We start from the raw sequence: 13577 nt of genomic DNA, 5'->3' as shown, positions 1-13577 counted from the left end.
GTATTTTGATATTTTAATTTACTTTCAAGTGACTGCTTATTGGAGTACTATTCTCTTGCTCGAATATACCGGTCACACTGACAAATATAGAAAATGAATCAGGCAAAACAGGCCCATTAACCAAACAGTAATAACAGGCTTTCTTGCTCATGAACACTACTAACATGACACGATTTCATTTAAGCTTTGTGTCGGCTAACTGTTCATGCTATTTGCTAAGGTACTACAACTAAGTTGCCGCAGATAGAATAGAAAATTGACATACAGGATCAAACGCTATGTTATAACTGTAGGGGGATGGCAGCTGAGCTTGGCTCAAGGCTACCACTGCATCGAGTTTGTTCTTCTAAGATCTTGTGGCGGTTTTTTTCTCACAATGACTGGCGTCACTCGTTCCAAAAGCTGTATAAACCAAATGAATTCTTTAGAGAACAAAATAAAATGGCACCATAAAAAACAAATGAATGTTGCTCAAGTTAGTGAATCCAAAAGGCCCAACATAAGCCATCAAGTCAACTACACCCTGCGCATCCAAATGGAAGTGAAACAATACGCCATGTTTCTTTCTATTGGACAATTTACACAAAACTTGTTGAGAATACATCGCAGTCCCAATTCCAACCGACAGTGACAAAACTACACGATATTTAATTGTATTCAGCTTCAACTTTGACAAATGGGGCTACAGCCGAGAAGTACTTTCACGACTGCAGGCTCCAGCCTTTTTAAAACACAGGTGTCTGCAGTTCACCACCTTTAGAGGCAAATGGCCCCAAGAGAAAGAGAAAGATGAAAAGGACTATCTCACACTTGTCATGTGTTGCTCAATTGCAATTGCAAGCTATCAAAATCACACGTTATCTATTGCCAAACCACTTTGGCCGGCCACCAAGGAGCCTTAGGCACGTTAGCTCATTGGAGTGTCAAATAGACAAAGGATGCCTAACTTTCCAGATTCGAGAAATCATAGAAAGATGCTCTTTAAGCATGAACAGTATTTGATGATTATTCAATATTCAGAAACATGAGTGCTAAACTGAGATGAAAAGATGATTAATGCTTTCTGAGGTGATAGTTTCAAACGTTAGCCAACAAAATTTCAATAACGTTTGAATTTGATGATCTATATAAGTTAAAATCAAAAAGCAAAAACTTAAGAAACTTACCTCTTTAAGCCGCTTCTGGTGCCGCTCCTCCTGAAATAACATCATTTAGAAGGTAAGATGCTAGCATATAGATGAACATTCAAGCACTATAGTCTCTAAAAAGTAAAAAGGATGGTTTCACGCACCATTCAGGTTAGGCATAGCAGGGAGATGAACTGAATTAAGGGAATTAATATAAGGTGAGCATGATGAAAAGTATTTTTACATTAAGGGTAAACAGAATTTAGTAACAATAATACTATATGCACTGGAACTTGTATTTGGGGTCCATCATTTTGCAATACTATGTATTCTAATCTTCTTTTGGTAAAATAATTTTCAGTTCCTAAAGGTTTCTGAAAACAAATGTCACCGTGGTATATTTTTGGCTGCATAGCCCAACACCTAGTGTTGTACCAATGACACAATGTTTGAACTCATCGAATTATGGATAGTAAAAAGAATTCCCAGAAATACGGTTTCCCGTACCCAGCGCCGTCATTCAGACCCCATGAAAGGTGTCAGAGCTGAGTATTACCTGTTCTCTCAACAGCTCGGCATTCTCCTCCTCGAGCTGCGTGACTAGAGTCTCTAGCTCAGCGATATAAGCCTTCATCAGCCAACGAGAGGACGTCAAATTTTCCACTCAAATTTGCAAAATACAAAGCTTAATTCTTCAGAAATGCAACATTTGTGCACCCACCTGCTTCCTCTCGCGTGACCTGGCAGCAGACTCGCGGTTTTTTATCATTCGTTTCTGTCGCTGCATCGCAGCCCGATCCACTGGATCCATCAACTGCCGCTTCCTTCCCCTCCCGCCTCCGCCGCCAGGCACACCCACGCCCTCCGCTCCGCCCAGGAACCCCATGACCACTTGCCCCTCGGCCGGCGCCGAGGGGCCCGAAATCCTAACCTCGTCCTCCTTGACCGCGCCCTCCCTCGCCAGGAAGTCCTCCAGCGTCATCTCCGGCCCGCCGGCGCCGGCGCCGCCTCCCGCGCCAGCGGGGACGACGGCCTGCGGCACGGGAGCCGCTGTCCCCGCACTGCCAACCCCCGTGGTGATCTCCTTCCACACCTCCTCCGCCGTCTTCCGCGCGGCGATCCCCGGCGCCGGCGCCGGCGCCGCTGGCATCGGGCGGTCGGCGGCCGGCGCGGGAGTCGCCGGGGTGGGCATGTCGCTGTAGATTCCGCGGAGGAGCTCCTCGACGTTCATGGAGCCCAGCCCGCTGCCCCCACCGCCGCCGGGCCTGCTGGCGGCCTGCGCGAAGCGCGCGAGATCCGATGCCGTGTGCGACGGTGAGGACGACGGCATCACCCTCGACGACGCCATGCGCTTGGCGCCCCTGCCGCCCCCGCCGCCGCGCCCAGGGCCTCCTCCCCGTCCCCGCCCTCGCCGCGCCCTTGTCCCTTCCGTCGGATTATTTTTTCTCTTCCTGCCTCCCTCTCTCTGCAGCTCTGCTCTCGGAGGGCGAGGCTTTGGGAGACGGAGCGGTGGTTGGTTGGCTGGCTGGCTGGAACTCGGAATGCGAGCGAGGAGGGTGGAGTCGCTCGAAACGTGGGGAGGCGACGGTGTCGTGCCGTGCGCTCCCGGCTTGGCCCAAGAGGGGAGTCGGAGGTTTGGTGGCGTGGTTACGGAAGCCCGACCGGCGAGTGGCTCATGATTAGGGCGTGCTCGACGGGACGGGGGAGTTTATAGCCATGGTCACTCGCTGGTGCACCGTCTCCCCGGCGTCCGATTTGGCCGAACCGGTCGCGCCGGCCGGCAGTCCGGCCCGCCGGGTTGTTTTATAGGCGGATAGGTGCCGTGTCAGAGCAGATAGCGAGGCGATAAGACGAGGGATCCCCTGCGGGGCTTCCCTCGCCGGACCCAGCCTGTGGCCTGCGCTTGTAGCGTAGCGGACGGGCGGAGCGCGGTGCGCCGTGGGATCGCCGGCGCAGGAGATCCCGCCTCGCAGCGGACAAATCAATACGGGTGATGAGTTGTCGCACGTCCCGCCCAGTCCACACATGGACGGCCGCTAGAAGCGTCTCCACGCGGAGCGCGCTTTGGGCTTTCTCTTGTGGGGCGCGAGGGGGTTACCTGGCGGCCGGACGCAGGCCGCCTTTTCGTCGCCTCGTCGGCTTGCATCGGGCAGTTGCTGTCTGGTAGAAGGATCATCCTCGAACGAGGTGCGAGAACGGAAGTGCCGGCGACAGCAACGGCGCCAGGCCGCCAATGAGCTGAGCTGAGAATGTGCTCGTCGCGCCATCACAATTCACACTCATCACCCCGCGAAACCTTGGAAGCAAAGAGTCATGCCCTCGCACAGTTGCACTTCATTTCCCGACGCGAGGAAGGTCAACACGCACACAATTCAGTAGCACTAAATTTAGTCTTCAGAACTTCATAATTCAAATGAAAGATGACTCTCAAGTGCGATATTATACAACTCTGCAACTGATGATACTTTTTATTGTCCCTCGAACAGCACCAATGAAGTTTTTCGAAGAAAAGCTTTTGGTTACACTCCTCCTCGTATTGAGATATTTTAAGCCTCGTTGAGTAACATAACAATACCCTCCACTCTATACAAGTTAGGAGTGATTGAGGTAGATTCATTGTATCTTACTTCTATACAACTCTTAGCTTACCCTGGCATGGTAAAATGACAGGATGATGGAAGTTTGGAAAAACAAACTTGCGATTGAAGATTGATATTTTTTATACGGTAAATGTCCAACGCTAAGTTGTATCAACTTGTAAAGTCGAATTGGATGAGAAGGGCAGAATACAAAGCTGTATGGACTTCCCGATACAAACGAGGACATGATGTTTCGATGACATATTGCCTGGTTTCTATGGCATGTCTGCCGAGATGAGCGTGTTTGGTTTCTATGAGCCCATTTTATTGGAGTGTTGATCGCATGTATAAATGCTAGCTTCTATATCTGTTTTGATGCGAAGCTTGGTGCTTGTGATTGATCATAACGACAAGAAATATAGTGATCCCTACTCCTAAAGTTGGTGTGTAAACATACTAAAAGGTCAACCAGGATTAGGTGAGCATGAAGATGGACAACTTGAATGTTCGGCCATCTTTCTTTCTGTGTGTTGGCACAATGTTTTTCCTTTTCCATCTTGTAATTGAACTTGGGGTTTAAGAAACTATCCATTTCTCTATATGAGGCCAGATCTTCTTCTCATCCACGTTAACTGTGTTTGGTTTTGGAGGTCCTAGATAGATAGCTATTCATACTACAAAGACATGTGGATTTTAAACTACACATGCAAGTTTTGCCTCTTTTCTAGGTCGATGCCCATCTTTCAAAACAGCACAACCTTTTGTTTGGAAAGCAAAAACATTACCGAGCTTTCAAATAACCTTAGGCCAAAATGGTTATTTGTCTTAAAAGATGAGAATTTATGCGAGTTAAAGTGAATTGGCTCGGGATAATTTTGAATGGAGTGATACTTGGTCATATAGGAAGTATAAAAAATTGTTGTGACCCTCGGTTCTTTTCAATTCAACATGAAAGTGCTATGTATAATTTCGTTAAGAAAAACAAATCGCTCGAAAGCCATAGTGCCATTGAAGTATTGAACAGTCGACATGTCATGTGACTAGGACACAACGTGGCACGCACGGACTAGTCTTCCCCCAGTAATCATCCCCTGCGTTTCTTGCGTACAAGCTCGACGCACTTCTCAGACACAGGCTAGTGGGCCCTAGCCATTCAATCCCATGATCGGAGATGCAACGTCTGTGGACAGATCACCAGTCCCCACTCGTTGACCCCATGGTCCGAGTCCATAGACCAAACTCCTCGATCCACCGTCCGTTAAAGCAACCTATGGCAACGATAGTTTCCAGCCCAGAAACCCAGAACCCCATCCTCTCCAGTGGAACGGGGTTCCCCTTTCTCTTTCCTCGCGGCGGTCTCTCACTCTCCTGTCTCCTCCCGCCGCAACCGCTGTCCGGTGGCGCCGCTGCCTCCAGTTCCAGGCTCGCGCGGCCCCACCCCGGCTCCGACCCCTTCCCGGCGACATCCCCACCGAGCCAACCACCTTGTACTGGCGCGTTCCCGCCCTGTCTCCCTGCCCAGTCCCCACCCCAGAGTCCACGCTCCCAAGGGTTTCGAGCTCTCGCCGCTGCGTGGGCAATGGCGACGCGGGGCTGGGAGCGCTGGTAGATTCTCATCTCTCGGCAGCCTGTTGCCACCTCGCCATCGCGGAGTATGGGGAGAAACGGCGAGGTGCGGGAGGAGGCGGGAGTGGGCGGCGGCTTTCGGAGGCGGAAGGGTGGCTCGGAGGCGGCGGGCGCGGGCGCGTCGTCCTCCTTCGCCGAGGGGATGGGGGAGTTCGTGCTGAGCTCCATGGACGCCAGGTTTTCCGGATCGGTCGACGAAGATGAGTTGTTCGTCCCGTCGCGGCAGCCAGGTATGTTTACGTTTCGGGATTGTTTGGTTTGGTTCTAAATACGCACGGTGTACTTGTGAATTTTCAGGATTTCGATTGTAGCCTATGTGTCAGCATGGAAACTGAGATGTTCTATGTGCTGAATTTCGTGAAGGGAGACCGTGATCTCGCCATGCTATTCAATTGTGCGATAAAATACGTGATATACAGCTAGAGTGCGTGATAGTCTGATTTGAATTTAAACATGTTGAGAAAGGGGTAGTCAGGGAAAGGTGGTGAATGCTTACAGCACTATAGGTGTAAGAATCGAAAATAACGGACTTATTTGCTATGAAGGTTGCTGTGTTAGGCCTCAACTGTTGTTACTTGGTCGTATTGGCTGCCACAAATCGCAATATTGTCTAGATTTTTATTTGTTCATGCTAGTTGTGTTCGTGTTTTCCAATTGCCAAACATCTGTCTCAAAGTTACTATAGCTTCAGCAGAGCTAGAAGGTTGCTCCTTTATCTTGAAAAAAGCAAGTCACTGAACACTATGCCATCTGCGTTAGTTTTCAATCAGCTTTTGCTTGCAGGGTGTCATATTATATGGTAAAGCCAGTGTGCCATATTTCCAGAATAAAAGAAAACACTTTTTGTGAAAAGAGGGACACTGATCTAATAGAATAAATAAATTGTATTGGAAACAATGAGTACAACAGAATTGTATTAGCGAGTTCCAAATGTGCTTTTGTTTTGCTCTGAAATATTATCCATTTGATCTTCTACAGTATTTGGGCATAGCAAATCGACAGCTGCAAGTTCTGGTATTTCTAAAGGGCAAGATCACACTTTTCTACGATCATACTCTGATAGGTTGCTGAAGTGTGACCTCACTTTGGATATGCTATCGGAAAATGAGAAGGTAGGTATAGTGATGCTCACTTTGTTATTTACTGTATTGTTGTTGCATACTAAATACATAGCACAGTGTTTACATTTATCCCAAAAACTTCACATGCATGGGATTCTGTCCATCCATTTATTCATACCAGTAATGCAGTGATCCTGTTGTAATTCTGATATTAAAATTTGGTTGCTATGGATACTAGCCTTCACAGGCAGCCCTGATATCTAATTGCAATAATCTCTGTATCTACTTCCAGATTTCTAGTATAATGCATGCTGGTGCATGAAACCAGCTGTCATTTAGTATGTTGTCACTATGATTATACTGGAGCTAAGATTTTGTTTTTGTTCAGAAGAAGCAGGCACCAAATAAAAATATTGTCTTGAAATATCCATGTTTCTCCTTTGTGGGGTTTATTTAGACTTATGGTCATTTGTGTTATAGCTATTCATTGTTGTTTGGTGCTCCAGATAAAGATATTCGAGAAGCTGGTAAAGTTCCAGAATGATGGTACCGTGGAGGTAGATGTGACGCGCAGTGCTCTTGTTACCTCAGAACTCTCAGAGATTGATGCTTTTGGTTATGTACCACGTGATATTGAAGAAGTTACACCTGGAATCACCAAATCAGTCCCAAAGCTGAAGATTGCCATACTTGTAGTTGGAACCCGAGGGGATGTTCAGCCTTTTATAGCATTAGCTAAACGACTTCAGGTTGGTGAACCTACAAGCACCTGCTAGAGGGCTCAAACTCCCAAAGCCCTCCAGAAATATAAGCATTGTGCAGTATATTGATGTCTAACGAGGCTTCTGAAAAATGCATATTTTAATTCAATTTTTTTGAGCGTGTAGTCAAGTATACCAGGAGTAAAGTTATCGTTATTCTCTGATTTCTTTTGAAGTTGGAAAGTTTTCTAAGTTATGAGCAAGTCTACCTGTAGTTGAGGAAGTGCAAGAAAAATATATGCTTGTCTGCTATACTTCAAAATGTTTAGATGATATGGTACTCATTAGATATTTATCATGGATTTAACATGTCCTCCCTGTTGTATTCGGTACGCATTCTGACATGTGGGGGGATTAATCTAGGTATCTTCCACCGTGTAGATGGTCAGTTCAATACCCCAGTGTTCACAAAACTTAATAGTATTTGACTCACAGTCAACGAACAATATATTGACTTATAGTATTGGTGCACTTCCCGATCTCTTTTATAAAAGAAAAAATGGAATTCTTTGCAGGAATTTGGTCATTATATTAGACTGGCAACTCATGTCAATTTCCGTACTTTCGTGAAGTCAGCAGGCATTGATTTTTACCCATTGGGTGGTGATCCTCGGATTATGGCTCAGTGTATGGTTCTAATGCTCTTATATCATAAATATTCAGGTGTCTTTGCATATAAAAAGCATCCTGTGTTGTATAATTTTGCTGAGATAATTAAATCCACTTAGCTGTCTTACTCTATAAAACTGTGACCAAATGTGAAGTAACATTCAGTTATTTTTCTCCACTTAGATAGCCGTCTAAATGAACTTGTTAAAGAAAAGATCCTATGCAAAATTTTATTATGTTTAGTTAATGAATGAAACATTAATTTGCCTACCTTGTTCTTTAAGGAAGAAAAGACATACAATTCTTTAGCAATTAAATTAATATAAGAATGCTTGTGTCATTCGTACTCATTTTGACTAAGGAATGCACTTTTAACTGCAGACATGACAAAAAACAAAGGGTTTTGCCTGGCTGCGCCAACAGAGATTTACGCTCAAAGAAAGCAACTTAAGGAAATTATCTTCTCAGTTCTACCTGCATGCACAGAACCTGATTTGGATACTGGAACACCATTCAGAGCTCAGGCAATAATAGCAAATCCTCCTGCTTATGGTGGGTCTGTACATCATAAACTGCTAATTTATTTTCAATTTTCGACATTCTTTAATAAATTTTGAATCTACTTTACATCAATTTTCAACATCCATTAATGAATTTGAAACTAAAAACACTGGTTTTCCCACCCCACCCCCAACTTCTAGTAGATACCACCTGAGCTGACAATACGGCTGTGCCGGTGGAGGTGCGGAGACGAAAGTATGGCACCATGGAATTGGCCATGTTGTCAGCTCACGTGGAATTTTGTAAAGGTGGGGCTTATGAAACATTTTTATGATAAGTACTGTGCGTATGGACCGTTAGGCAAAGTAACTGAGGTTTAAGCAACAATGACCATAAAACCAGTGTTTTCTTCTATAGTCTAAATTTTATCACTTCTTTTACTTTGACATATTTTTCCATTCCAAAAAAAAGTGTAGATCTCTGTATATGCCTTCTCTTTCTCCTGTACCTGCAGTTCGGAATTTGCTATCCTCTGATTATGATGGATATTTTTAATTTCAGAAACAAACATTGTGCCTAATTACCTACCTTTAATTATATTAACTAGTCTGTATAGGACTGTGCATATCGTAGCTTTTGGCTTAGCAGTTAGCAAATCTGATTTTGTCAGCCCCTGAAACTACTCTAGAATCAATTTCATTCTCTCTCGGTACTATTTGACAGCCTTATTTGGCTATTCCACAACATCTCCAAGTTTAATATCCCTGCTGTTAGCCTGCTTGCTCACATCTTCATATGGAATATGAAGCTAACCGGAAAGTTGTTTCTGGCCAAATAAAACAGGTTGTATTGGTCTGTGCTAATAAATCATGTGACTTTCAGGTCATCTGCACATTGCTGAGGCACTTGGAATACCTCTGCATATCTTCTTCACTTTCCCATGGACGTAAGTCTGTACTGCTGAATCTGCCAGAGTTTTTATCCCTGTGAAGGTTCCTACATTACTTTATATCACTCTGGATCTGCTAACAAATTTCCACATAACCATGAATTGAAGTTGACACAAACAACAGAATTTGTATTGTCGATCCTGTTTACCTAAGATTAATTCTTTGTGTTGCTTCATAGTATTTATGTGACTATCAATACGACTGCTTAATGCAAGCCAGTTTGCCTCTTTTAGTTGGTGCTAATATGGTCAACTCAGTATGGAAAATAAACGTCACATAGATTCCTGAGTTACATTGTAAGAAGTAGAGAAATACTACTTTAATAAAGTATATGTGATATATTTGTGTGAGGTTATACATAGTTTTTAACCGCTAACATTTATAGGCAGGTGCTTTGCTCTGCATGTTTCTAACTGCTAGCATTTGTAGACAGGCCAACCGATGAATTTCCACATCCATTGGCACGAATGCCTCAGAGCGCAACCTACAGGGTATTACCACCTCAACCTTTTCACTTTTGTAGACATGCAAGACGTGTGAATTTTTTCTCTTTATTATATGAAGGTGCAATTGTTCTTCTTTATTTCCAGAAAAATATATTTAATTCTGACATTTTTATACTTCACATTCAGCTGTCGTATCTTATTCTGGATTTAATAATTTGGTGGGGCACCAGGGGATTCATAAATGATTTCAGGAAGAAATTAAATTTGCCCCCTATTGCTTACTTCAGCACATACCATGGATCTATATCTCACTTACCTACTGGATACATGTGGAGCCCTCAACTTATGCCAAAGCCAAAAGGTAACCTGATTTTATTTTATTTAACTTCACGGTGCAAGCTACTTATCAGTTATTGACGATTTTCCTTGATATCCATATTTATGTTTGAATTATGGATATGTGATATTATTGCACAAGGTAAAGCTAGGACTGAACATAATGCACACTCCTGAATTTTATCTTATAATCAATACCATCCAATGATTTTTTATTGCGGTGTGTGTGTGAGTCACACGACTCACACCGGCTTGTAGGTCTTGGCCATTGAATAGTCAATGTCCAAAAGAGACTTGGGTTTTATACATTTTGGTGCCCCTCTGGAGGAATTTTGGCTAGCGTTGCTGATGTGCCTCTGACAAACGACTGAGCAAAGACCTGACATGATTTTTAGGGTTCAAAATCTTTCAAAATCTTTCTTGCCCACATGCAGGGCTAGATGGATATAATGTTCTAGTTCTGCAATGTTCTACAAAATTGAAGAAAAGGGAAATCATGTGCTATAGTTACAGTCATCATTTGTCATTGCTACACAGTTCTTTGCATCTACCAATTTTATTAAATGGATATACCTAGGTGACAGTCAAATTAATGGATAAATTTCATGATCATTGAAGTCTCTGTGTGCTAGCATAAAATGAGGTTAACGTTAAGCTCTTATCAATGATTATTTTTATCCTCTTCAGACTGGGGCCCTCTAGTAGATGTTGTGGGATATTGCTTCTTAAATCTTGGAACAAAGTATCAACCGCCACCTGAGCTATCACAGTGGCTTCAACAGGGGCCCAAGCCAATATACATTGGTTTTGGTAGCATGGTATGTATATATGTCTCCATCTATATTAATTAGGTCATTACGGCAATGCAAGTCAAAATCTCTGTTTCTTTGTTGCCTGGAAGTGTAATTCCTTTCATTTTGTTTTGCCATTCTCAATCATACTCCATGGATGGTCATCCCTTCTTTTAGTTTTTACTCATAATGATTGTTCGAGTCTTTTTTTTTAAGTAATAATGATAACAATCTTCGCCTGTATAGACATTAAAGAATCAAAGATCATGTCAACCACTACTTGATGTCTTTAAAATGCATCCCATTGCTGCGGCTGACTGGATCTTACTACTTAAACAATTGATAGAGCTGTTTTGAGCGTAAGATTAAGAAGCTTCTGCCTTGATAGGAGCCTACCACAATGATAGATTCTTTATCCTCTTCCATTTTGGTTTGATTATCATTCTGTTACAAATTGGTTGATATAAGTTCTGCGAAATGTTTATTTCCTTTTGTTGTGTTGACACAATTATCATCTTATTTATGCTAACTTGGCCTTCTAATTTTGTTTGTTTATGTTATGTCTCTGAAGCCTCTTGATGATGAGAAGAAAGTTACTGCTACCATTTTGGATGCATTAAGAGAAACAGGACAAAGGGGGATCATTAGCCGTGGTTGGGGAGCTCTTGGAAGTTGTAAGTTGCCAATCAATCCTTTTGTGCATACACCTGATCATGATGAAGTTATGTTGGCATTGCTACCTGAAGCATGTAGAACAGCATGAGTAGCCTAACTTGTTATTTCATGTACACAACCTCCAACTGTAGTTTCAGAAGTTCCAGTGGATGTCTTCATCTTGGAGGATTGCCCTCACGACTGGCTATTTCCTCGCTGTGCTGCAGTGGTGAGTTTACTATTTTAGACATGCCATCAAGGTGCCACGTATGAAGTGACAAAAAATAGTGGTCAAATTGTAAGAAGTGATAAAATAGAACAATTCTATTAGTATATTGATAGCAAATTATTTATCAATGTATTATATGACTTCATAAATACAGTTCTAATGTTATATATTGATATGAAGCTGTAGAAAGTAGTTATCAACTTTACATCGTGAATACAACAAAAAACAGTAATGTCAAATAGAGAATTGATGGAGCAATATATATCAGATGGTATAGCCAGTATATGTTGTTGGTACGGCACCAAGGCCAAAGTATGTTAGCTAACATTACTTGCAAGATTTCACTTTAAACATATTTTTGCCCTCACACTATGCTTCAAGTCATTTAAAACTTGATCCAAAAAATTTTCTATATAGGGATACAATTTACTAATCAGATTGTATCTATGGTTATTAGGTGCATCATGGTGGAGCAGGTACTACAGCCGCAGGGCTGATAGCTGGGGTAAGCTGCTAATCTCTTTGCTGAATAAAATTGTCTGTGCTAAAGAGAGGTTAAATGAACGTAATAAGAGCTTTAGGATCAGATCCTTATATTTTAGTGCAAAAATGAATGAAAGTAAAATAGAGCACTCGAAGGCGGCCCTTTCCATATTAAAGGTTCTCCTCACTATATAACCTGCATCATTTGTAAAGCAAAAGGCTCATGCACTGCAGAGTTTGCTCAGTACACAAGGACAACATTTATTCGACAACTAACAAGAAGTTGCCAATTAGCATTTATACTAATGACTACCTTCTATCCTTTGCAAGTGTTACTGACCACTCTTTTGTAACAGTGTCCTACCACAGTAGTGCCATTCTTTGGCGACCAGTTCTTCTGGGCTGAGAGAGTTCATGCACGAGGAGTGGGTCCTGCACCTATACCTATAGCAGCACTCACAGTTGAGGCACTTTCCAATGCAATAAGATTCATGCTTGATCCTGAGGTAGTACAATCTCATGCATTCATATATGCTTCTAATCTTTTGTGATGTTTTTAGATTTTCATTTGTTCTGTGTATATATTAGTATGCCATCAGATTTATGACGCAAAACACTGTTCTTTGGTAAGGCAGATTGTACTAATTAATCTGCTTGTCCTTTGTTCAAGGTAAAATCACGAGCAATGGAACTGGCGATAGCAATAGGGAATGAGGATGGTGTGGCGGCTGCTGTAGACGCATTTCACCGACATCTGCCTTCGGAGTTGCCACTTGCTACACCTGCACATGTAGAGGAAGAACGCATAGACTTCTTCCAATGGTTTTCCCGAGCCCTAGAAAAGTGTTGTTCTCCATTCAATTTTTAGTTGTGGTTCACATTTTAGGTAGTTAAGATTTATTCGTTCATGGGTTGAAAAAATAGAACACATTCTTCAGAAAGGAGTGGAATAAATGATAGTTTACGCCGAGGGTGTATCCCCTCGCTTCTTCGCATCCCATCGTGGATGCAATAACAGTAAACAAGATCGTGGTGTTTATAGCTTTACCACTGTAAATGGTTAGGCAAGTGGAGTTGTATATATCACTACATTCAGAATTTGTTGTTGGTCTGAAAATTTTGTACTACAATGTGCCATTCCAGCATGACTATAAGGTCACGTTTGATCGCACAATGCGTATATATCTACATGATTTCGTATTTTGCATTATTTTTTTGCAATATATATCTACAAACAATAACATATGTATATGAATGTATGACTGACTGGTAATCAAAATAAACCACGAACACTTGTGGCAAGGAAATTAGGCGACATCTAATGTAACAGTTGATCCATGTCTAATCAGTAATCACCCCCAGCACAAATCATGGACGAGGCGGCGCGCGTTGCTATCGCCGTTTGATCGCTGGAAGCTGGTTTC

At 42.8% G+C, this 13577-nt stretch overlaps 2 protein-coding genes across 2 annotated transcripts; one reads left to right on the top strand and one right to left on the bottom strand.

Annotated features, from left to right (window-relative positions):
• Positions 1 to 116: 116 nt before the first annotated feature.
• LOC112893269 (bZIP transcription factor 12) lies at positions 117 to 2912 on the bottom strand. The gene is made up of 4 exons (XM_025960502.1): positions 1849 to 2912; positions 1684 to 1755; positions 1167 to 1196; positions 117 to 402 (listed from the first exon to the last, which is right to left on the bottom strand). The coding sequence occupies exons 1-4, from the start codon at positions 2473 to 2475 to the stop codon at positions 322 to 324; spliced, it is 810 nt and encodes a 269-aa protein (XP_025816287.1). The 5' UTR covers positions 2476 to 2912; the 3' UTR covers positions 117 to 321.
• Positions 2913 to 5010: 2098 nt separating this feature from the next.
• On the top strand, positions 5011 to 13338 carry LOC112894940 (sterol 3-beta-glucosyltransferase UGT80B1-like). Its single transcript, XM_025962792.1, has 14 exons — positions 5011 to 5562; positions 6311 to 6444; positions 6900 to 7142; positions 7670 to 7781; positions 8145 to 8315; positions 9147 to 9210; positions 9648 to 9705; positions 9847 to 10021; positions 10684 to 10814; positions 11359 to 11461; positions 11594 to 11670; positions 12128 to 12175; positions 12510 to 12659; positions 12824 to 13338. Exons 1-14 carry the CDS (start codon positions 5361 to 5363, stop codon positions 13019 to 13021), a joined length of 1866 nt encoding a protein of 621 aa, XP_025818577.1. The 5' UTR covers positions 5011 to 5360; the 3' UTR covers positions 13022 to 13338.
• Positions 13339 to 13577: the final 239 nt, after the last annotated feature.

Source organism: Panicum hallii, chromosome 5, assembly GCF_002211085.1.
Source record: "Panicum hallii strain FIL2 chromosome 5, PHallii_v3.1, whole genome shotgun sequence".
NCBI classification, from domain to species: Eukaryota; Viridiplantae; Streptophyta; class Magnoliopsida; order Poales; family Poaceae; genus Panicum; species Panicum hallii.
The sequence above is the reverse complement of the archived record's forward strand: the minus strand, read 5'-3'. Positions and strand labels throughout refer to the sequence as shown.